Source organism: Babylonia areolata, chromosome 15 (genome assembly GCF_041734735.1).
Source record: "Babylonia areolata isolate BAREFJ2019XMU chromosome 15, ASM4173473v1, whole genome shotgun sequence".
Lineage (NCBI taxonomy): Eukaryota > Metazoa > Mollusca > Gastropoda > Neogastropoda > Buccinidae > Babylonia > Babylonia areolata.
This window is the reverse complement of record NC_134890.1, coordinates 26,532,741-26,557,926: the sequence shown is the minus strand read 5'-3', so window position 1 is coordinate 26,557,926 and position 25,186 is coordinate 26,532,741. Positions and strand designations below refer to the sequence as shown.

Here is a 25,186-nt window from a genome sequence, read left to right as displayed (position 1 = left end):
AACGACGAGGCCATTGCTCGCCTGCCCCAGGTAGAGATGAACGAGGACCTCGACACCCTCCCCACAGAAGATGGCCGGGAAGGCAGTGAAGCAACTCATGTAGCAAAGCGCCAGGATCCGATGCAGTCCCTGCTGAGGTATACAAAGGAGGAGGCCCTGCCATGATGCAAAAGCTGACTGAACTCTTCCAGTCCATGTGGAACAAGGGACAGACAAGAGACAGATCCCGCAACAGCTGAAAGATGCCAGTATAGTCCTCATGTACAGGAGGAAAGGCAACCGTCAGTCTATCGACATCCATCGAGGCATCTCCCTCTTGTCCATTGCTTGGACGATTCTGGCCCGTGTCCTGCTCAACCACCTTCTCCAACATCTTGAGCAAGGTCTCCTCCTAGTAAGCCAGTGTGGTTTCTGTGCTGAATGTGGGATTGAGAACATTACTTATGCTTCGCACCAACTCCAGGAAAAATGCCAGGAGCAAAACAGTGACATCTTCATGACCTTTGTCGATCTGATCAAGGCTTTCGATATGGTCAGCAGAGAAGGCTTGTGGAAGATCATGAAGAAGTTTGGCTGGCCCAGCAAGTTCATTTCAATCGTCCGGCAGCTCCACGACGGCATGATAGTGAAAGTTCTGGATGACGGAGACAAGTCAGAGGCCTTCCCAGTGACAAACGGCGTCAAACAAGGCTGCGTTCTCGACCCTACTGTGTTCAGTATGGTATTCTCTCCCATCCTGACAGATGCCTTCCATGATTGCGAAGAAGATATCCACGTCAGGCACATGCCTGGCATGAGATTGTTGAACCCCAGGCACCTGCAGGCTGTTACAGAGGTGGAAAAGACTGTCATCAGAGACTTCTTGCTTACTGATGACTGCACACTCAAAGCTAGCACAGGGCAGAAGATGCAGAATGAAATGAACTACTTCTCACAAGCCCACGACAACTTCGGTCTCACCATCAGTAACAAAAAGACCGAAGTTATATACCAACCTGCCCCAGGAAAGTCATACTAGGAGCCGCGCATCACAGTGAAGGGGCAGAACCTCCAGGCAGTTGACAACTTCACCTACCTGGGCAGCACGCTCTCTCGCGCTGAAGTCAACAACAGGATCGCCAAAGCCAGCGCCACCTTTGGGAAACTCCGTGAGAACGTCTGGGAACAGAGAGGATTAGTTCTACCACTAAGATGGTCGACTGTGCAGTGGTTCTTACCACCCTCCTTTACGCCAACGAGCTGTCTCCGCAGACTCCTCCACATCAAGTGGCAGGACAAAGTCCCCAACACGGAAGTCCTCGAACGAGCTGGCCTCTGCAGTGTCTACACCCTTTTGCAGAAAACCCAAGCCAAGTGGGCTGGACATATGGTCAGATTGCCAGACAGTCGACTGCATAAGCAGCTGCTGTACAGAAAACTGTGTCAGGGCAAGCACTCAGTTGGTGGGCAGAAGAAACGCTACAAAGACTGCCTCAAAGCGTCCTTCAAAGACTTGGGTGTCGACTTCAACACGTGGGAGACACTTGCCCTGGACCGTCCAGCTTGGCGCAGCAAAATCACCACAGGAGCCAAGATTCAAGATTTATTCAAAAAAATCTCCATGGAGCACATGGAAAAAAACAAAATGGTAAAAAAGTAAACAATGCATTGCGACAATGTATGTGGCAACGTTACACAGAACATGACGGACTTGTAATTAAGTGAATGAAATAATGTTTACAGTATTATTTGAACACAGAGCATGTGATTTCACATAACGCAAATTGCAGAAACAATAACTACCCGAGAGTGTATAGAAATCTAGCCGAGTGGAATGGCAATATTTCAGAAAGTTTGCATGATGATATTTATAAATTTAGACAGTTTCAATAAAGATGATTTCTTTTTTGTCGTAAACAATTGCAAGAACTTTAATCCACTCAGTACGGCCAGTCCTCTCTTCTCCTCTACACAGACCCCTCGGATGTCCAGTGAGGGTCTGAATGACCCAACCTTTAGCTTCCGTCGTCAGAATTGTGGTATTCTTTGTCAACATTCACGTCTGCAGTATAAGAGCCTTCCGCTTGCAATATTTTGATGATGGTAATTGGGGTGAAACGCTGTTAACGTCGTCTCTTTCGCCGTTCGTATGGAGAGAGTTAAAGCTTTTTTTCGAGTTTCTGTTATGATATGGCTTTAACAAATGTTTTCTATGATGGCTGAAAAAAGAACATCGAAATATGTAATGGAACTCATCAGCAAGATCATTCAAATTACATTCAGTACACAGTCTTTCATTTCGTTCAGTAGTATAAGAGATGGGGGTTCTATATACAACTTTTTTGGGCGTATTAGCTTGTGTTAAGGCCCTCAAGCATAAAAAAAATTTAACCAAAACCTGTGTATGTTGGAGTAATATGACCCTCAAGCATAAAAAAAAATATATAGTTAAAACAAGTTATATGTGTATGGACAGCCAAATCACAAGATAAAAAAAAAAAATGGTTGGATATGTGTATGGAGGGGAGCGAAACGGTCATGGGGGTTCTATATACAACCGACCCCAGCCCAAAACCGCGCAATACCGCCCTCAAGCATAAAAACGAAAAAAAATCTAGTTAAAATCAGTTATGTGTATGGAGAGCGAAACGGTCGCCCCGTTCCCCGTGTGTGCTAGCGACCGCACGGCGTGTGTAGTGGGAGTGGTCCCGCGCACAGCCTGCTTCCCGCGCGCGCGAAGATTGTGATCACCCTATTAGAGAAAAGATTATATTGTATATATAGAAAAAATAATGCCTTTTCCGCGTAACATTTGTGAGTACCCCCAAGTTAAAACAAATAGAGTATGCGGTCGAGCTTGCATGGGGCTCTATTGTAAAGATCATATTAAATGTCATAGAAAAGGAATGTCACTTCCAGTACTTTGTATAAAATGCAACCTTTATGTACGTACGAAGTATGTTATTTGTTGTAAATGTAAGCATAAAAAAGAGAAGCCTCCTCCCATGGAGAAAAAGATTGATCCTATACCCGATTGTGGAGAACATTCAAGCGACTCTGAGGGTTATATTTCTGATGATGATGATGATGAAATTGACCCTTTTGAAACTTATTCAAGAGGGTATATTCCACCCTTTGGTGGAGTAATCATTGGATTCAGAGATTGATCAACTTGTAAAAAAAAATCCTATTAGAGAAAAAAAATATAATAGTATATATAGAGAGAAAAATGGTGCAACGGTATTCTGAAAAATATTACCGTGATCTCGCTTCAAGAAAAGAGATTCCTAATCATGAATCTATGAATAAAACTGAGTTGATTAAAGCACTGGGGTTTGATGCTTTGGAGGGGGAGACCAATGCTACGCTTAAAGATATTGCACGAAAGCTCAAAATTCGTGGTTTTAGTAGAATGAAAAAAGATGAACTTATTAAAAATATACGTAAACTACAACATAAAGCTGAATCCACGGAGGAGTTTGGTAGTATTATTAAAAATTATAAACTTGCAGCTCTTCCAAATGAAATAGATCCGCTTTCGTTTATGATGAGTAAAGTGGACACTATTAGCCAAAGAGCTATTCCACTGACCAAACAAAATATTGTTTTAACGGTGGAGTTTGGTCAAATTAAAAATGATGATACTACTGTAGCTGTATTTCGATCGGAATATCAAAGTATTATTGATGTTGTTGATGATCAAGATATTGAAAAACAAATAAAACAGATTTTGTTAAAAATAGAAAATTTTACAAATGAAGGTTCAGGATGGTTCATTAAAAGAATCTTTAGTTTATGGGTGAATAGAGTTTCTATTACATCTCCAGGATCCTTTATTGAATCACCACAGTGGTTAAAAAATAAAAGAGCTGTGATTAATATTAAAAATAAAGATGATCAATGTATAAGACATTGTTTACGTGCACACAAGTTTCCAGCAAAAGCGAATTCTAATTTAACTTATTCCTATCCTTCTGATGATGGGTTTAATTTTGAAAATATTGACTTTCCTACACCAATAAAACAAATTACAAGGATTGAGACTCAAAATAATATTGCTATTAATGTATACTATTTAAAAAATAAAACGATTGAACGTGCAAGAATATCAAAACAACCCACCAACATGGAGCGTATTAAACTTCTTATTATAGAAAATGAAAATGGTGGACAACATTATACTTATATTAAGAATTTTAACAGACTACTGAGTAATACAAACAAACACAAAGCAGCAATGTACTTTTGTGAGTATTGCTTGACAGGTACAACATCATCAGAACTTTTAGAAGAACATATTAAGCGATGCGCGCAGATCAACCACAAGAACTATTCTCGTGTTGAGATGCCATCAGAGAAGACAAAAATGATCAAATTTACCAATTTTCAAAAACAAATGCAAGTTAGTGATGTGATATATGCTGATTTTGAGGCGATTTGTAAAGAAATAAAAGACGATTCCGATTCGAATAAGACCATCAAAGAAAGCGAACACATCATCTCGTCATACGGGTTTGTGCATGTTAGGTCTGATGGAAGGGCGTACAAACCGCAACTATTTCGTGGTGAGAATGCGGTCAGTCATTTTCTCGATAAACTTCGAATAATATATTATCATACTGTCAAGGAATTGAAAAAACCAGTTCCAATAAAGATGACCAAAAAAGATAACAAATCGTTTGAAAACGAACGAGTTTGTTGGATATGTAGAGGGGAACTACCCGCAAATGATAAAGTAAGAGATCATGACCATATCACAGGGAACTATAGAGGTGCCGCGCATGCATCGTGTAATCTTAAATTGAGAATAAAACCCGACGAATTTGTGTTGTCGATATTATTTCACAACCTCAAAGGTTACGACTCTCACGCGATCATTTCGGAGCTCGCGAACAAAGGTGGTGGTAGAATTACGTGTATCGCGAATAATAAAGAGAAGTACATCACATTCAGTTGGGGAAGGTTGAAGTTTTTAGATAGTTTCGCATTCTTGAGTTCGAGTCTCGACCAGCTTGCGAAGAACCTTCCGGATGATAAGAAGTTTTTAACGCGCAAACATTTCACAGATGAGGAGGAGTTCAAGCTCGTTACGAGAAAAGGAGTCTTTCCGTACGAATATATTACCGATTGGAGTAAATACGAAGATACGAAACTACCAAAGAAAAGTCATTTCTTTAGTAAACTTAACAACACGGATATATCAGAAAGTGACCACGAGCATGCCAAGAATGTGTGGAAGAAGTTTAAATGTAAGAATCTAGGTGATTATAACGATCTGTACTTAGTCACTGATGTGCTGTTACTTGCCGATGTGTTCCAGAATTTTAGAAATACGTGTTTGCGAACTCATAATCTCGATCCTGTTCATTATTACACGCTTCCCGGAATGTCTTGGGATGCTTTACTCAAGAGTACGGGAATAGAACTCGAACTGTTGACGGATATCGAACAATATAACATGATAGAGGCGGGAATACGCGGTGGAATCAGTATGACTGTAAGAAGATACGCGGAGGCTAATAACAAGTATATGAAAGATTACAGGCCTGAAAAAACGGATTCGTATATCATGTATCTCGACGCGAACAACTTGTATGGTTGGGCGATGTTACAAGCTTTACCCACGGGTGGATTTATCTGGGATAACGATGCTAATCTCGAAAAGATTCTAAATCACCCCGACGATGATGAGACGGGATATATTGTGGAGTGTAATATCGAGTACCCTGAGGAATTACACGACGAACATAACGATTATCCCCTAGCTCCTGAGAAAATAGAAATAAAACTCGAAAACCTCTCACCCTATCAACGACGCCTTCGTGAAAAACTCGAGATGCGCAGAAAGGAAACGAGAAAATTAGTTCCGAATCTATGGAATAAGGTTGGTTATGTCGTTCACTATAGAAATCTCAAACTATACACGCAACTTGGCATGAAAGTAACTAAAATCACAAAAGTGTTAAAGTTTAATCAAAGTCCCTGGATGGCGCCCTATATATTGATGAACACCAAACTGAGACAAGCCGCTACTAACGATGCCGATAAAGATCTGTATAAATTAATGAACAACTCGGTATTTGGTAAAACTATGGAAAATATCAGAATGAGAACGAATATCAAATTATTCAAGTTAGATGAAGAGGACAAGGCACGCAAACTAATAAACAAACCGGCTTATGTCGATCATATGATCATCAACGAGAAACTTCTAGCGATTCACTACAAAAAAAATAAGCTTGTGCTCAATAAACCTATCTATATCGGGATGGCCATTCTCGACCTATCCAAGTATCTCATGTATGATTTGTATTACAACCACTACAAGAAAAAATATGGATGCAGGTTGTTATATACTGATACCGATTCATTCATTCTCCACGTAGAATGCGAGGATTTTATCGCTGGTATGGATGATAATGTACATGACCGCAGTAATTTTCCAAAAGATCATCCATTGTATGATAAATCGATAGAGAAAGTGCCAGGATACATGAAAAGTGAGCTCGGATGTAAACCGATCCGACAATTCTGCGGCTTGCGCTCAAAGATGTATTCGGTTGTAGCGGATGATGGATCAGTTATCAAGAAAGCCAAGGGCATAAAAAAATGTGTGGTGAAAGATGAAATTGAACCCGATATGTATAAGGAGTGTATTGATCGATCTGTTCAATTACTAATAGTATGAGAACGTTCAGATCGTATAAGCACAAGATGTACACGATCAAGCAAATGAAGACATCACTCTCACCGTACGATTCCAAACGCTATTGGCTAGATGATGGTATTACATCTTACGCCTACGGGCACTATGGTATTTCTGTATCGTGAGGAACGACCATAAGCTCTTCGTGTACAAACCCTCTGGATGGACCATTTTGTAAATAATAAAGAATAGGATCGCCGGGCATCATACGCTTAATATTATAAACTTTAAGAGACCAAACGGGATCCGTTGCTCGTTTGCGAGCTCCACCCTCGAGCTCACCGGGCTCATACAAGTACCGAACTTGCGCATCAGGCGGTAACTCTCCTTTATCATCTTTAGTCGGTGCAGAGGATTCGGCTTCTACCGATTTGGCCTTTATTGCGACTGACGGTTTCTTACCTATAAGTCTCGTCACCTCATTATTCAATGCAGCCACAACAGCCGGTAATCTAGTGACCCATTCTGTTGATCGATTCGGCGATTTCATTTCAGCCACATATTGATGACTAAACAATCGTTCTGCCAGCGTACGATTAAATCTTTCTACAATAGCCTGGCTTCTGTGTGTCTTTCCACGCCTTACTTTTTAAAAAATTTTGTTCACAGCACCCATGAACTCTCGGCCAGGATCTACCTGAAGAAGTTTGGGCAACTTCAAAGGGCTACGGTCATAAATACGTAAAAAAGCGGCCGCCACTTCGACGCTGTCTTTCGTTGTTAGGGGTTCAGCTTCTTTATATCGACTCGCAACATCAACGACAGTCAGCGCATACTTATACGTCTTACGCCTGATTCTGTCATAGGGTAAAAATAAAAGGTCAGCCTGATGAACCTCATTTGGGATAGTAATATCAAATTTTGCTCTCGGAATATACTTTGGAGGGGGTAGATAAATTTGCCATATAGCTTGTTTTTGTAGCCATTTTCTAGCCTCATCATCAGACACCTTGGCTGCTTTCGCGAGTTTTTTAATCGCCGAATAACCCTTCCAATAACCGCTTGGGCTGTAATAGATCTTTTCCATTTTATTTAAGAAAGTAAATGTTTAATATTTTGAAATCGCAAAACCAAAAATGACCATGGTCATGATAATAAATACGTATTCTCGATCTTTTTGTCCCTCTGAGGGTGTATAAAAATCTGAAAGTTGGGGTTTTTGAGAAAGAGGGGGTAGTGGCTCCCCCATCACTTTATAATATTCTTGCATAGCCATATCCACATCCTTAAACGTGTTCACAGCATGTTGTTGTTGTCTTAGTTTTTCATTGATATAATCTAAACGTTGAATCCTCTCTTTCTGCCATTCTGCGGTCGCTGCCTGAAGTTGTTCTTGCGCTTTGTTGTGTCGTTTCTGTTCTTCTAACGCGTCTGAAGACCCCAGTTTACTAAATAAAAAATTACTTCCGGTAAATGCTAAAGCGTTTACTACTGCCCCACCAACGAGTAACGCTACTGATGCCATACTATAATGATGATATTATTATTACTTCAAAATATCATGTGGGAGAATACCTTGTTTTTCCAACATATCCTTCGTAGCCATAGCGAGGGCTATATCCAAAGTGACCATCCCGATATCTTCGAGGTTGAAAGCCAGTCTAGGTGTCGGGGCTTTCGTAAATATTAATTTTGTCAATCTCGAGTAACCAGCGGCCAATGCGCTGACCACAACCGCGTGGTATACAGTGTTTGCAATTTCTTTACCGTTTATATTTGGCGTTGCCATTGTTGTTTATAAATAGTGTACAAATTAATGTTCAATACATGATAAATGGGTTGGGTTTTGTTACCACAGGTGGTGGTGGTGGTTTTTTCGACCGATTAAAATATATGTAAACACCACAACCTATTATCATCGCAGCAGCAATGTACAAGGGATTGATAAAAACGTGATCTGGTCTCCTCGATGATGATGGTTCTTGTTGTTGTTCATCTTTCGCTTTTCGAAGTTTTTCGAGAAGTTCTTCATGTTTTGCTTTTCTAGCAGCAGCACCTTTTCGACCCGCTTCAACTTTCTTCTGATTCTTCGGTTTCGTTACTTCCTCCATTATATTTATTAAATTGACAATGTTTAACAGTAGTTACAGCTGTGGTGAGCGGAGCTAAGAACATGCCAAATCTGTGATATAGTTCGCAAGTAAAACTGTTAAGCGCATGTCCCAGGAATGGATCTTGCTCGAGATCACTATTTAATTTTGTTTGGTCATCAATTGGGAGATACATACAAACTGCTCTGGTATACAGTTGTATAATTGTATTACCGAGTGATTTTGTAATCATCGATCCTAAACTCGCTTCGTATCTCGTATAAAGCTTGTCTATATCCGGATCTTTCATCGCTTCGATTTTATCAACACTAAACTCTTTCCCTAAATATTCTTTTGCTCCACCGGCTGAGACCACCGCCATAAGCCTGTCGCGTTTGGGATCCTCGGATAGTAATTGGTCCATCTTCTTCTTATATTCTATATATCTCCTTTTAAGTTTAAAATAATAAAAAACTACAAATCCAACGACTAAAAGTGTTAAGAAATTGCTAACCAGTGTTAAGAAATTGCTAACCAGTGCTAAGGAACTGTTAAGCATTGTTAAACAGCTGTTGATTATTACTAGCAAATTTTATATGCAACTGGTTGATCAGTTTTTAATATCAACTTGGAGTGTTTGGTATTTGCCAATGATTTCCTAACCTCTTTACGTTCATTTTGTGTTGGAATGACATCGTTTTCTCTTAAACACTCATCAAACGAGTCCCTATCCTTACAGTGAAATAAAGCCACCCATTTTGTTTGTTCGCGAAGGTCAGTAAGAACCGAGTTGTATTTCTGAGTCAACACCCACACAGACTGTTTCGCGTGTCTTCCAGAAAATGCGAGTTTACTCAACATTTGCTTCTTTTGAGTAAGAGCCTTTAAGTCACTACAGTCATCGATGATGTACAACGTTGGCTCCCCGGCAAATATTTCAAAAAACAGCCCAAGCCATTCGTGAAGTTTATCACCGGGATTAACGGTGTATACCCCGCGGTCCTTTCTTACCCACACTCGGGATCGATAGGCTTTATTATATTCGAGAGTAGGGCATAGAATTACAATATTCTCGAACACACCACGATATGTCGTTTGTAATAAATCTAAAATAAATTCGGTCTTACCACACCCAGTTTGCCCGCAAATAATTGCGGAATGTGCTTCTTTAGTAAACAGCCTCGACAAATCTTCCATCTTCTATATTTAATTGTCCATCCATAATTACAAATACATACGCATTTAGCGGTTCTGCCGTTTCAGCTTTTTTCTGAATCTGAATCGTAATGCCTTCAGATGCATTTTCGATACGACGTCCACTCCCGTGAAGAGAATTATCATCTGTGGTGCGCATATCCAACCAAAGAGCATAATTATTCGTGAAATATTCACCGATTGTGACATCCGCTAGTTCTAAATCTTTTACCACTTTGTCTACTTCGGGGTCGCGTTTTTGCGTTCCGAAAAACTTTCTGATTTCATCCCATTGTTGATAGGAACGCATACCTTGACTAAACAGTTGATTGGGCACACCTTCGATCGTCACTTCAACCTTATCGATCTTAGGATTGTAATACTCATCAAACAACAGCAGTACACCCTTCATACTTTTTGCCGGCACGTTGAGATTAATATTCCAGAGTGTGTCAGATTTGTCCAGAGGAATTTTACGATGTCGTAGTATTCTATCAAATAAAATAGCGAGCCTACCTGAATAATAACCGGCTATCTGTCTCGCAAGTTCGGGTTGTGTGACTTTCTCAAACTCGAGACTAATCCCTTCTATCGTATAGGATGCATCCGGGTCTGTGCTGCGGATAACCTTGCTATAAGCGTTAAAGGTAAGTTCATACTCCAGGCGATCGCCGAGAGCACTCTGATAAAATGGTGCATGAGATTCTAGCAATTCGAAATCAAGCGGAATACAAAATCGATTACCATAAGCCTCCGCAATGGCGGCATCTCTAGCGATAGTGTCATCTCCATTATCCGCGTTAATACGCAATCGTGTCACATTACGGTGTGTAGTTAAGTCAATACCTTGATAAACGGCGTTTCTTCGTTCTTGTCGAGTTCGCCAAAGATCTCCATAAGTATAAAATACATCACTATCTTCAACGCTCATGATTTCATTACCGGAAATGCGAATGGTTGTTTTACGTACTATGGCTCTACCAATATTATCAACGAGTGTTCTGTTCACATCTGTGGTAGAAGTCAAAGAAATTTTGAATGCTAGCCGAACACTCCCCGGAACGATCACATCATCAACACCTAAATTAGGAAAGCGTACAAGAAGTTGTTGATTCTGATCGATAGTTGACGGATTGTTAGTAATCACGACAGTCTGCCGCACGCCCTTTATCCCCCGCGGCTCCCGCAAACTTCTCATTGGATTAAGCTTTCTTCCACTCATTTTTTTTGGTTTTATATAGATATAATGATATAACTTTATATTATAAGTTTAATATGGCGGAAGGTGGTGAGATGGCGGAAGGGTTCGCAGAAGGTGGAATAATAGAATCTGGTTTCTTGCAAACAGAATTATTAAAGAGCGCGGTTGATGATTACTATGATGCATTTGGACAACAGCCTGATGTTGGGCGAAATTATACCAATTTTGAACTTGATAGTAGAGGTACACTACGATTAAAAAATAATCCAGATTTTAATATCATTAACGTCCGCACGAAACAACCCCTAGCACTTTCAACACTAGCGGGAAAACCTGGTGGAGCAAATATTATTCGCGAGGAACTTGGTTTTGTAGACTGGAGGAGGAAACCCCAAACGGTCGCGGCTCTCCAAAAGGTTGAAACCAAACTGGGCGAAGAAATTGAGATGGATGATTTCTCGCCAAATACAATTGATGAAGTACTTAAAACTATAGATGATCCTCCCCTCACCGATGAACTGGGTGGTTATATTCGTGAACTCAAAGGTTTAGACAAAGCCATGCAAAGACAGCGTGGTAATCTTTCTGACAACCTCTCAAAACTCTCTCACCTGGATGAAGAAATGTCAACTTTAAAAATAAGAATTCAGTCTGCGGAACTAGCTGATAAAGATGAAAGCGAAATCAAACCCTTGCGTTTACAATTAGACGATCTAAACATCGAGCGTGCTGCACGGCTAGAAGCGATATCAACACACAAAGAAGCGCTGCGATCTCAAATCAGCAGAATGCGTGAAACGATACACAGAATTCTTGAGGAGGACACAACACTAGCGGAACGTATTCGAACGCTTTTTAGAGAACAAGGCATTACTATCGTTTCCATTCTTACTGCCTTTGGTATGATTATCAGCACTATCGTTTTGGCCGTCACGGGTGGAGGGGGCACGCCGCCGGGTAAAAAAGATGACAACTGGATAAGAAAAAGACTTAAAGATTTGGGAGAATTACTTAAAAAATTAGGTTTAAAGGCGATTGATGCCCTCCCAGGAGTCATTGGGGCTATTGTTTCGTGGTTATTAAGCACGTTGGGTAAAGCGGTTGGGTGGTTAGCCAACAACCTGTGGGCACTCGTGCTCGGTGCTGGCCTCCTCCTGTTTGATTATTTAAAGAAGAGAAAGTAAATACCACCTATCAATCCTAAAGTAAGAGCGACTTTATAGTCTTTGTGAGTTGTTGGCTCTTCTTCGTACGATACTTTCGCTGGTTTGAGTTTAAATTTGTTATCCGAAGAACCTGCACCATACAGAAAGGGTCTATTACCAGCACCGGTAGCTATTGCAAATCCTGGTCGAGATGTTTGTATTAATTTTTTATTTCTATAGGTAAGAGTGAACCACCCGCGAATGCCTAACAAAACTCTCGTTTCACCCGCTCCTGTCCTCGGTGTTGTCAAAGGCTTGTGTGATTTATAATCGAGCACCGTATTACTCGCATCAAGCATTGCCAAGTCTGCATCAGAAGGTGGCACAAGAGCCCAGTGACCTCTAGACCATTGAAGAGCTTTTCCTGATGGGGCAACAAAATAGTATGCAGTTGGTGGAACACTTGGATGTTGAGTAGGTGGAACACTTGGATGTTGAGTAGGTGGAACACTTTGGGTAGGTGGAACACTTTGGGTAGGTGGTACAATGTGTGGTAGTTCGTTTAATCCATCATTAACACCAATATTCTGTTCTTCTGTCGCAATGACAATTTTATTATTATAATTAATGTGTGTACCAACCCTCAATGCCATATCAGATGGGGCCATATAAAGGCCAACACCAAATGCAAAGTTTACTTCGGATCTCGCGTACTGGAGAACGTCCTGGTATTTTTTTATCGCCGTTTGTAGGTTTTCGGGGGCATTAATCGCATCTTCAACATTGGCTAAAAATTGTTTTTGCGCATCAAATCCAGTTCCTTTTGTTGTTATACTCGTGCGCGTTTGCGCTTGTGACCCTATTAGAGCCCACACATAAGTGCGAATGCTATCGTTGAGACGAACTATCCCCGCATGTGTAAAACCCAACCCCTTATCAGGAATAAATGTTGTCCAAGCCCGGGTGATGTCCACCGTATGTCTGATTTTATCGTGGGGGCTAAAGAACACAGGTCCCTCTCCTCTGTTTCTCATTGCCTGTCGTGCAGCCCCACCGGGGGTCTCAGCCTGAATAAATTCTCCCAAACCAAAGCCATGCTTTTCTATTTTCTGTCTCCAATCCCTCTGCCCAAATTCGGCACACAAACGCTGATAAACTGTTTTATCAAACGGATTATAATACATGTTAAATGCTTGGTCGGTGGGTAGCGGGATTTTTAACTCGTCCAATAACCTCCGAATCTGATAGTAAAAATGAAACCTATACACGGCTCGAATAAACGGATCAGAAGCTTGAAAATGTTCTTCCGTTACTCCACACCCGGCGGTCGCGCACCATACCACAAAATTGATTTGATTCTGCCACCACACTATCGGGTTGTTTCTCCACGCAAGCCAGGCTGCATTCATCTCCCCAGTCATAGTGGGGTTCGCATAAGACTGAAAAACATCGGGAAACTTGGCGGTAAAAGAATATTCGCTGTTCACGTAGATCACTCGCGTACAACTTATTCTTTTTTCTTTATACCCGGTTGTATAGGACGCGTCCTTATTGAAGCTGTAAATTTTCTTATTCATAGCTATGTATATAATAACAACCGATATTCAAAAAGACGAATTACCGCGGTGCATATCTAATCAAAGTGGAAGACTAGAAATCGCGCTGCGTGAAATAACTTATTATCCCAACTGGAAAAATATCAGTGATGAGCTCGGAAACAATTTCTTTACTACTACCGATCGTAAGATAATAATCCCAGATGGTTATTATAATGTGTGTGAATTGAATAAAGAAGTGTTCACCCCCCACGGTGCAGAGTTAGACTTGCACGCTCCGAGTGGCTATCTGAGAATAAAGAGCACCAAATCGATTGAACTTTCTGAGCGTCTTGCACATACTCTGGGGTTCCCCCAAAAACTCATCGCGCCGGGAATAATGGTGATAGGAAACAGGCATCCGCGGCTCGCGATACATAAAGCACTTTACATTCACCTCTCTCAAATTAATACCACCGATAATTTCTATAACGGATTGCCTTCTACGTTGTTACAATCAATCTCAGTAGAAAATGAAAGATGCGGGGGTGGTCGAACAACCACGTTGACATCACCCCAGTACAAAAGACTTTCTCACGGAGATTTACCACGTTTAACACTTTCTATAGTAGATGAAAATCATAATCCCGTTTCTATTGATTATTTAAATATTACATTACATATAAGATATGGTTGAACCCTGCACTACGCTCGGTTTGGTTGATCTCGGAGATACAGAGGGATTTGATGTGCCGGGAAAAGAAAATAAGTTGTACGCATTCCAGCTTTCTGAAGGAACGTACAAAAGAAAAGAAGTAAAAATTGGTGATATCGTGAGTGAGGATGATGTTGTCAATGATGAGCCCTATCAACTTGTTCGTTTAAACGGTACATGGCAGCTAAAACCCCTCGACAAGGGGATGGTAGATTTTAAAATTGAATCACCTTACATTACCAAAGAAGAAGAAAATAATTATAGAATAAAAAACAGTGGTTGGATGTTCGCTGATTTAAGAGCGTTGGATGTACATTTACTAAACTACCAGGGGAGGTGTTATGTGCTTAAGAAACGCTCGAAGGATAAATCTGAATTAGGAATAGATTTTCATGATCTAACTAGTTTGTGGGGCTTCCGTTTCCGTATTATTTTTGATGTAATTCTCGGTGAAGAGCCTGATGATTTTGTAAAAGTTTTTCAAGGGTTTTACATTAAATGGCCCAAAAATCTTGCAAATCAACCCCTGAGAATCACCATTGAAAAACAAGATGATGCTATGCCCTATGATGTTATACCGCAGGGTAGTCATATAGAATTCTCGCTTGAAGGTATTACCACAAAACAGGAAACAATGAGTTTGTGGATGCAGCTGCGTCTTCCTCAAAATATTTCCTTAAGAAGACTACGTTGCGCCAATTTGAATATTTAGAATATACTATAAATATTAGAAAATGGTTGATCCCGGAGGGCCAGGAACACATAATATCAAACCCTGCACTACGCTCGGTTTGGTTGATCTCGGAGATACAGACGGATTTGATGTGTCGGGAAAAGAAAATCAGTTGTACGCCTTCCAACTTTCTGAAGGAACGTACAAAAGAAAAGAAATAACGAGTAATGGTGGTGGTGTCAACAAATTCAGCGAACTTGCAGACGTGAACGTTGACGGTGTTGTTGTGAACAAACCACATCATCTTGTTCTTTCCGACGATGATACATGGGTACCTTATCCGGTGGATAACTGGGATTTAGATTTTGAAATAAAACAACCCTATGTTAGTATTGGAAGAAATCACGCTCTACAAAAAATACAAAATAGTGGTAAACTGTTGGCTTCCTATCATACGCGTAAAGATCTAATCGTCGTTAACAGCGACGACTTTGGATATGTTATTGGTATGAGAGGTAAAAAGACTGGCACACTGCGGTTAATTAAAGAGTTTGATTTTGAGCCGCCTATTCAGGGGTCAACTGTCGTTTTAGATATACTCCTTAGTGGGGTGCCAGATGATTTTGTAGAAGTTTTAAAAGGGTTGCAGATAAAATGGCCTGGAAATCTTAAAAATAAACTCTTGAGAATTACCATCAAAATTCCAGTGGTTGACCCATCTGATCAACCCGATCCCTCTATAGAATTCTCGCTTGAAGGTGTCATCAAACGTCCATCATTAGATAAAATATCTCTCGACTTTATTCACATCGGACCTCTTCAGCTTAAAAGACTGCGCTACTCTCCTCATCCTGTTACCATCATTTAAAAAAAAAAAATGATTACTATAGAATAATGGAGTTTCGCCTACGAGAGATATCGAATATAAAAAACAACCTCGAAAAAGAGCGTGATGAAAGAACTTTATTTTATAAAAAATATAAACGCGGTGTAAATATCGCTACAGCCGCGGATACAACGCTGACAACTCTTAGTATCGCCCTTGGGGCATCGGGTGTTGGATTACTGTTGAGTGTCGCCGCTGCTCCCGTAGCTATTGGAATAGAAGTGGGAGCTGGTCTCCTTGGTGTGGTTGGTTTAACTTGTAAATTTATTCATAAAAAAATAATGTCACAAGCTATGAAGCACAACGAGATTCGCGTGTTGGCTGAGTCAAAACTGAACACTGTAAATGATCTTATTTCAAAAGCATTAGAAGATGATAAAATAAGCGATGAAGAATTTAGTCTCATTCTGGCTGAAGTTGAAAAATTCAATGCAATGAAAACAGACATAAAATCGAAACACAAAACTCAGTTGTTAAAGAAAAATCTATTTGATATTCAAGATGGTAAACCATCCAAAAAAAAGCAAACTATGTGAACGGTTGACTCAACCTCCTCTCTTTAAGGACCATTTGGCTCTCCATACACATATTTAAGCCGGTTTTTCGTTTTTATGCTTGAGGGCGGTATTGCGCGGTTTTGGGCTGGGGTCGGTTGTATATAGAACCCCCATGACCGTTTCGCTCCCCTCCATACACATATCCAACCATTTTTTTTTTTATCTTGTGATTTGGCTCTCCATACACATATAACTTGTTTTAACTATATATTTTTTTTTATGCTTGAGGGTCATATTACTCCAACATACACAGGTTTTGGTTAAATTTTTTTTATGCTTGAGGGCCTTAACACAAGCTAATACGCCCAAAAAAGTTGTATATAGAACCCCCATCTCTTATACTACTCGTTCAATACAATGAATGCGTCCTTTCTTTAAAGCCAACGGATGGTTTAGCGTTCTCGATCTTGATGTATACTTAGATAAATGTTCTGGGAGGATTATTAAGTATTTTTCAAATTCAAATCTTTCTTTGAACATTTTGTAGTTCATGTATCGTTAGTTCTGATGAAGTTCGGCATGCCAGTTCTGGATATACTGATCATGCAGTCTTTTTTTTTTCTTTTCTTTTTATTTTTTTTTTTTTTAAAGAATTCGTTTTAGTTGGGTGATTTATCCAAATATAACTAAAACCAAGATTGTCCTGCATGGTTTTTTTTTTTTTTTTTTTTTTTTTTTTTTTACAGTTTGGAGAAAAAGTGCTTTGTATACATCATCATTATACAATTTCAACATAAAACGATATAAGACACGTGAGAATTTATCAGCATTCGTAACATCTATCAATTTAAACCAAAAATTCAACATTCAGCTTTTTGCGAGAAGATCAGTAGGATGTTGTCCCAACTCGCCAAACACCATGCAAGTGGGGGTGGATTTACCAACACTCAGCAACATTTTATAATACCGTAATTGTAACTTTACAGCCAGATCACACATTTGCGGACACCATACTTCACAACCATACTGTATAACGGGTGCTATCATTTTATCAAACAGCTGAACTTGCATATCTGAAGGTAACATTAATTTTCTACATTTTCGAAGTAAGGAGAACATTGTTCTTGCGGCTCGATCAAACAATCTTTTCTGTGCCAATTTAAATTTATTGTTATAGTTAAAAGTCAAATCAAGATATTGAAAATCATGTGCTACTTCTAGTTTACAGTTATTATACATAAATTCTGTGATTTTCCTTGCCTTCCCTGGTGAAAAGACTACCACTTTTGTTTTTGAAACACCAATCTTAAGATTATTTTGTTTATAATACAAATGTATAGCATCAAGCGCATTTTGCAATGATACAGGAGATTCAGCTTATATAACCGTATCATCAGCATACAGTAACAAGAACATATTAAACAACTGATCAATCTCAAATCATACATGTGCATTTGCTCAGCATTAGGTTTAAGTAATTCTATACCACCCATGATGTTTCTAATGAAATGTTTCATAACATTCAAGAAGACAGGAAACAAAAAAGGGGACAGGTTTTCTCCCTGTCTAACACCAGTCTTGGCGTTGACGTATATGTTTTGTATTACTGTTACGATTCTACCATTAATATTAGACTTCAAAATCTTTTGCCACAAGAGTGCACGATCTATAAAATCAAAAGCTTTTTTCATAATCTATAAAAAACACACAATATAATCTTTTTTTTTCGTGAAAAGAAAGAAATCAAAGATGGAGTGTAACGTGAACACATGGTCCATTACAGAGAAGCCACTTCGAAAACCGGCTTGTTCATTGCCAATAATTCCATTCTGCTCCATGAAATTCGTCAAACGAACATTAAGTAAACTCCTAAACAATTTCCAAAAGCAACTTAGGATAGAATTTCCCCGGTTATTGTTAGGATCAGAATCACCACCTTTTTGTTTATATATAGGTTTGAGTATTCCCTTTGTCCAATCATCAGGTACCTTACCAGTGGTCAATATTACATTAAAGAATTTAGTAAACAGTCCTATCATTTTTGAAGAAGACGACTTTAAGAACTCATTAATAATCTGATCAGTACCACATGCTTTATTGTTTTTCAAACCTGATATTACCTTCCCTACTTCTTCTATAGTAAAGGGACAATTCAAAAAGCTATTGTCAACATCGTTTACATTACTATCTACTGACGTAATGATTTCCTTCTCTCTATCAACATTCTCACTTAGACTTTTAAAATGTTTAAAAAATGCTTCAGAAGTTATCTTATCATTAATTTCTCTTTTAGCCTTGTCAGAGCCTTTTAACAATTTCCAGAAGGATGAAGGATCGCTCTTTTTAAATTACGTATCTTTTTCGTGAAATTAGACTGGAATGTTCCGTGCAGCTGAAGCTAGGTGCATCACCGAGGCGCAACGAAAGCATGCTGTGCGCTAGGCCCGAGCAGCATCCACTGCCACAACAGCACCCACTGACTTGTGTTCCACATGTGGGCGGTCCTTCAGGGCCCACATTGGCCTCACCATTCACCCCCGGATCCGCAGCAACCAATCTTCCATGTGATTCTTGAAGCCATGGTCATCTTTGAATCCAAAGAAAGAACATCAGCATGGAAAGATGCAATTTGAAGACTACCCGCAGCTGTCAATCAAGACAGAAACACAGCGATGTCTCAAACTGTTGTTTGTTTGTTGCAGACAACCGTCTGTACTGGGTGGACTCTGGCACTGACAAGGTGGAGACGTGTGACCTGGAGGGGCACGGCCGGACAGACTTGCTGCATGCAGCCTCTCGATATACTTTCTTTGGTTTGACACTTTACCAGAACTCTCTCTACATCACTGACTGGGGAAAGGATGGGTAAGTGATCCTTACATCAATGCTGGTAATGATGGGAAAACCACTGTGTGTGTGTGTGTGTGTGTGTGTGTGTGTGTGTGTGTGTGTGTGCATGCGCGCGCGCGCTTGTAGATGCGTATGTGTGTGTTTCCGCGCACTGTCATTCTGATGGTGTGTAGCAGTGTGCGAGGTGAGTGTGCAGTATGACGTATGCAATGTTACGACTCGATGGCTCGTGTCTTCAAATGGATTTACTGTATTATACTGAGTACAATGTTTTAAACTGAATATGTGCTTGCTTTTATGTATACACACGTATTTCATGTTTAATATTGCTTTTTAAGATGAAAACCATCTGCATGTTCATTTATGAGACAATAAAATTATGCTTCACTTCTTCGATGCTAACTTGAATCTCTGTCATGGCTGTATCACCTCAACCACACGTCAACAGGAAGGACTAAGCATACTGCTACTTTCAGTCATTATCAGATCATGTTGCTGCTTCTGCTGCTGCTGCTGCTGTTGATGATGATGATGATAATGATGATAATGGCGATAGCAAGAGAGATGATACTTGTGTACTAAAACGTTGTCGGAATTTTTAACCAGGACCTACACATATTCAAGCCAGCTGGTTCGTATGAAGCTTGATGGGAAAAGAGAAGCGAGGGTCGTTGCGACTTTGAACCCAGGTCGGTTGAACGACATTCACGCTTATTCAGGTAAGACTGTACCTACCATCTGTCTGTTTCCTGTGTGTAGTATACCTGCCCCTCTTTCTCCTCGCTCATCTTTCGTCTTCTTCTAAAACGTTTGTCTATATTTTCTCTAGTCCCCAGTCCATGTCTATACTTTATTTGTTTTGTTTTTCTCATCTCTCTCTCTCTCTCTCTGTGTGTGTGTGTGTGTGTGTGTGTGTGTGTGTGTGTGTGTGTGTATCTGTCTGTCTGTCTGTCTGTCTGATAGAGACAGGCAAAGAGAGAAAAATAAGAAGGGGCAGATAAAACAAAAGCACGATAATGCAACCAAACTTTGACAGATCATAACTGTTTAAGAATAGAATAGCTTAGGTTGATCTTAAAAAACCCACAAACACACACACACACACAAACAAAAACAAAAACAAAAACACCACCATTGGATCTGCCTTACTCTGCCATTCATTCTCGTTGTCTTTTGTGTTTTGCTGTGTCTCATAAGCACCAGTCATTGTTGTGATGGATGTAGACATAAGCCATTTTATTCTTCTGCGTTCGTGGGTCGAATCTCTCAGGTTTACAGGATCAGCGTTTTACAGAAATACGATCCCCCGCCAATTGTGCTGTGTTTTCCTGGGCGACGCATTATTCTTGCTTGTTTAACCTCTGAACACTGAGATTGGTTACAAATGATTAATATGCATGATTTGAAATTTTGTCCATGTGTAGGGTAAAATGGAAAAGTTTTTTTTTTTAATTTTTTTTTTTATAGTGTGAACAGGTCTGCACTGATGTTGACCAAGGAGACTGGGAAAGTCCTTGTGTCGTGTGATCCCCAGAAGCTGCTGTGGTTCTAGGAAGAAAGCCTGGAGATTTCTGTTCGACTGCTTTCAGATTGCAATTAAGACAGAGAGAGAGAGAGAGGGGCAGAGAGAGAGAGAGAAAGAGAGAACGAACGAACGAAATTTTATTTTACGAGGGTAAAGGAGTAAGCACAAAGTACTTGTTTACATCCAGCCCTCTGGGCATAAATAATAATTGGAAAAAAAGCAACAAAGCAACAACAACAACAACAACAACAACAAAAAGCGAGAGTCAATTCACAACACCAACGTCAAAATTGCATAAGCATGTGCAAACATAAACATAGAACTTATGTACAATACAATATCGCGATAGATGAATAACAACGAGGACAATAGGGTAGGGGCGTGGTGGAGAGCGGAAGGAAGAATGGACAAGGGGAAGAGTAAAGAAGGCAGGGGAGGCTGACAACAGACAGATATAGTGACAGTGACTATGGAGAGACATAGAGACTGACAGGGGAGGAGAGAGGCGTATATATATTGACAATCTATACATGAGTTTTTGTTTATAATTGATATGTGTCATACATGAGACAGACAGACAGAGAGAGAGAGAGAGAGAGAGAGAGAGAGAGAGAGAGAGAGAGAGAGAGAGAGTTAATAGGTTATGAAGTTAATTTTAATGTTCTTTCTCTTTCTATTTCCTTGACCACTACTCCGCGGCCATCTGAAGGATCCCAAAGCTGCCGTCTGACAAAGGCTGGATGGACCGGGACCACAGCTGTTGTCGCTGTTTTCATCGCCATCCTCATCAACTGAGTCGTCGGCGAAGGAGGGGACACTGTGGCCCTTTCCAGCAGAGCTGTGAAATGTAGTGCTACAATAGTGGGCTGAACTGTTTCTTTGGCTTGTTTCTTAGTTCTCTGCGTTATCTTTGGATTTTTTTTTCTTTTTAAAAGGCCAATGACGGTGTTTTTTGTTTTGTTTTTTTATAATTTTTTTTATGCATTTTGCTTGCTTGTGTCTGGCTATTATTGACGTTCAGTGAGGATGACACGTTCTGCTGTGGATTTGTTTGTCGATTGTCCCTTGTATAATTATCATTGTTCCCCGATTTGAATACAACCCCTTAAATTTCTTGTGTAGAACTCAAGAAACAGAACAAACAAACGAACAAAAACCAACAACAAAAAACAAAAACAAAAAACAACAACAACAAAAAAACAAACACACACACACACACACACACACACACACACACACACACACACACACACACACACACACACACACACACAAACAACCACCCAAAACACGGTCATTTGTAAGTGATTAGGCACAGTTTCACTTCTTTGTGACACCAAAAGCAGTGTTTGCAGAAAATATAGTGTCCCAACAATTATACGTGTCCGTTCTATGGTATTCCACTTTTCACTGCTTTTGATTGAAAAGAGAGTAATTTGCGTTAAACCTGTTTTTCTATAGTGTCTAATTCACAACATTATGCAGTTCAGAAAGTTCGGAAGCATAGTGTTTATTTTTGTATGTGACTGAGCTTATGAAATGACGCATAGCTAAGGACGTTTTCTTTGTTTACGTGTGCTTTGCTTATGAAGGTTTTGTTGTGACAAATATTTTATCTGCAACACGCTACACTGAGAAATTGCTATTCGTGAATTATGCTCCAGTGTCAAGTTATTGTGTGGAACTTTTCCATTCCATTACAGATGCAAGTATTACTGTAAGTCCTTTATGGTTATCTTATTCAGTCCACCAATCAGATTTTTACCTTTTTGAAAGGCTCCCAGTTTCTGTGCTTTCTTTGCCAAACGTTTTGTACTTCAAAACATTTTTTTTCTGGTTCAGTATGGTTTATGGCATGCCAACTGACTGCATTTTAAAGGTAATCTTGATCGGAAATTTTATGCTCTGAATCAGTGTTGTTAGCCGGTTTGGCAATACAAAGGGCCAGCAATTGTAATAGATCTTATCAAAGTCCACATGCCAACATTTCTGCAAGTGTCAGTTGATTTTATGGTCAGCTGAACATTTCCATTCCACGGGCTTAGGATTTTCACCTCTGTCTGGGAGACAGAGTGCTACACACCCAGTTCTCCACTACATTCCTGACAGCTGCTTCCCCACACACATCCTGGTGCCCATGACTGTTGACAGCTATCAGCCTGTCTCCACTGCTCTCCCTGCTTCACTGCTGACAGAAGGTGTACAATGGAGCTAACAATGCGCGTGATGTTCTTGTTCATTTTTCGTTCGTTTATTTATTTATAGTCTGTTCATCTAAGATGATGATATTAGACTGAAAATAAATGATATTATTATTATCATTTGGATGATTATCATTTCTATCATAATAATGATTGTTATTATTAATTAGAAATCGACATTTCTGTATATTCGAACGAAAAGGGGGGCGGTTGAGATGGAGGCGATGGGGGCGGCAAGGGGGAGGGTTGTTGTTCAGACTGACGGACAAACGCAGACTCAGTAAGGACAGGTAATTTGAACTAAAACTGCTCTCCTCACTCTCTGTCTATATCACATCAAGTCTAGTTGAAATAAGGGAGGTGGGGTGGTGATGAACGGTGATTTTTGTCATGGTATGTTGGTAAGTGCTCTGGAGCGGAAGGAGCCAGAATATAGCGGGAAATGATGACTGTGACGGGCGCAATAGCCGAGTGGTTAAAGCGTTGGACTTTCAATCTGAGGGTTCCGGATTCGAATCACGGCGACGGCGCCTGGTGGGTATAGGGCGGAGATTTTTACGATCTCCCAGGTCAACATAACGTGCAGACCTGCTTAATGCCTGAACCCCCTTCGCGTTTATACGCAAGCAGAAGGTCAAATACGCACATTAAAGATCCTGTAATCCATGTCAGCGTTCGGTGGGTTATGGAAACAAGAACATACCCAGCATACACCCCTGGAAAGCGGAGTATGGCTGCCTGCATGGCGGAGTAAAAACGGTCATACACGTAAAAGCCCACTTGTGTTCATACGGGTGAACGTGGGAGTTGCAGCTCACGAACACAGAAGAAGAAGAAGAAGATGACTGTGTCACGCTGACACGGTGACAGGAAAACCAGGACAGACGACACTGTCGTCAGTGCTCATTCGTTCTGCTCAGAGTCCTGCTGACGAGCAGCACGCCGCGTGTGTGATGCTGCTTGTCTGACGGAAACGAAGTCCGTGCATGTTCATTGATGTTCTGTCCTGTCTTCAACTGTCAGAATGTGGGCTGACTGCTGGTGTTGCTAAAACTCATATAACCAACCAAATAAAAGCAGTGAGTGATCATTTTTTAATCAGTCCATTTTATTTGTTCATAGTTGTTGGCTTTTTTGTCTTTAATAGAAATACATATAGTGATTATATTGTTTCATGAGGCTTATACGTGTGATTGTACTTTATACCATAAGTTGTATAACTATACGTTAAAAAATTTGGACGAAATTCATTAGCTTTATGAATCATATCAAAATTGGACAATATCTCGATACTCCATGACAAAATTACTTTTACGCAAATTTGTATTGCTTATTCTGTCTTATTGTGGTCTTTAGAATGTTATCCCATTTTCTAAATTACGGTACGTTTGTACTTTGGTTCTGACCTTTCGTTTCTGCTTCTAAAGCCTATTTTCACACCGTTTTGTGCGCATGTGTTCAGATTATGATTTTATTTACCCATAAAGCTATTACATATACGGAATGCTTTGTAATCATTATTGATTTTCTGTTTACATTAAAGTTGTATGTGCTTTTTGTGTCATGTTTATTTTTTTGTTTTTGTTTTGTTATAATTTGTGTATAGTCCATAGCACAATACAATACAATGCAACACAGTCCAATAATATTTATAAATCCGATTTGAAATTGCATGTTCATTCAGAGGTTTGTCAGTCACACCACACAATTTCTACGTCCACATTCTAGCCTATGTACAAACATGGCAAATGTTTAACTTCAAAGTGAAAAGGTTGAATTAAAACATGAAAGTGACAAAAATTTGCAGTGCGATTTATCACACAGTAAAATAAATCATAATATGTATTTTAAAGAAAAACTAAGAAGCACTATTTCCAAATAAGAAGAGACACTATGATAAAATTATTATTATATATTATAGTTTATTCAATGGCAGTTTGTGAAAGAAAGAAAGAAAGAAAAAATGAATGGATGCCATGAAAAAGATATGTTCTGATCTTATCACATACAATTAGAAACGTTGATCTACCCCCCACCCCCATCCCCCCA

The 25,186-nt window shown here is 39.9% G+C and overlaps 1 protein-coding gene across 1 annotated transcript in view; it reads left to right on the top strand.

The window, feature by feature from the left end:
- LOC143290514 (low-density lipoprotein receptor-related protein 5-like protein) overlaps nt 1-24,694 on the top strand; it is a 46,456-nt gene extending 21,762 nt beyond the window's left edge. The window contains exons 6-8 of the mRNA XM_076600021.1: nt 19,264-19,426; nt 20,018-20,130; nt 21,646-24,694. Of these exons, the coding sequence (XP_076456136.1) occupies nt 19,264-19,426; nt 20,018-20,130; nt 21,646-21,731 (362 nt within the window). The 3' untranslated portion in view covers nt 21,732-24,694. The remainder of the gene's footprint in view (nt 1-19,263; nt 19,427-20,017; nt 20,131-21,645) is intronic.
- Nucleotides 24,695-25,186: the final 492 nt, after the last annotated feature.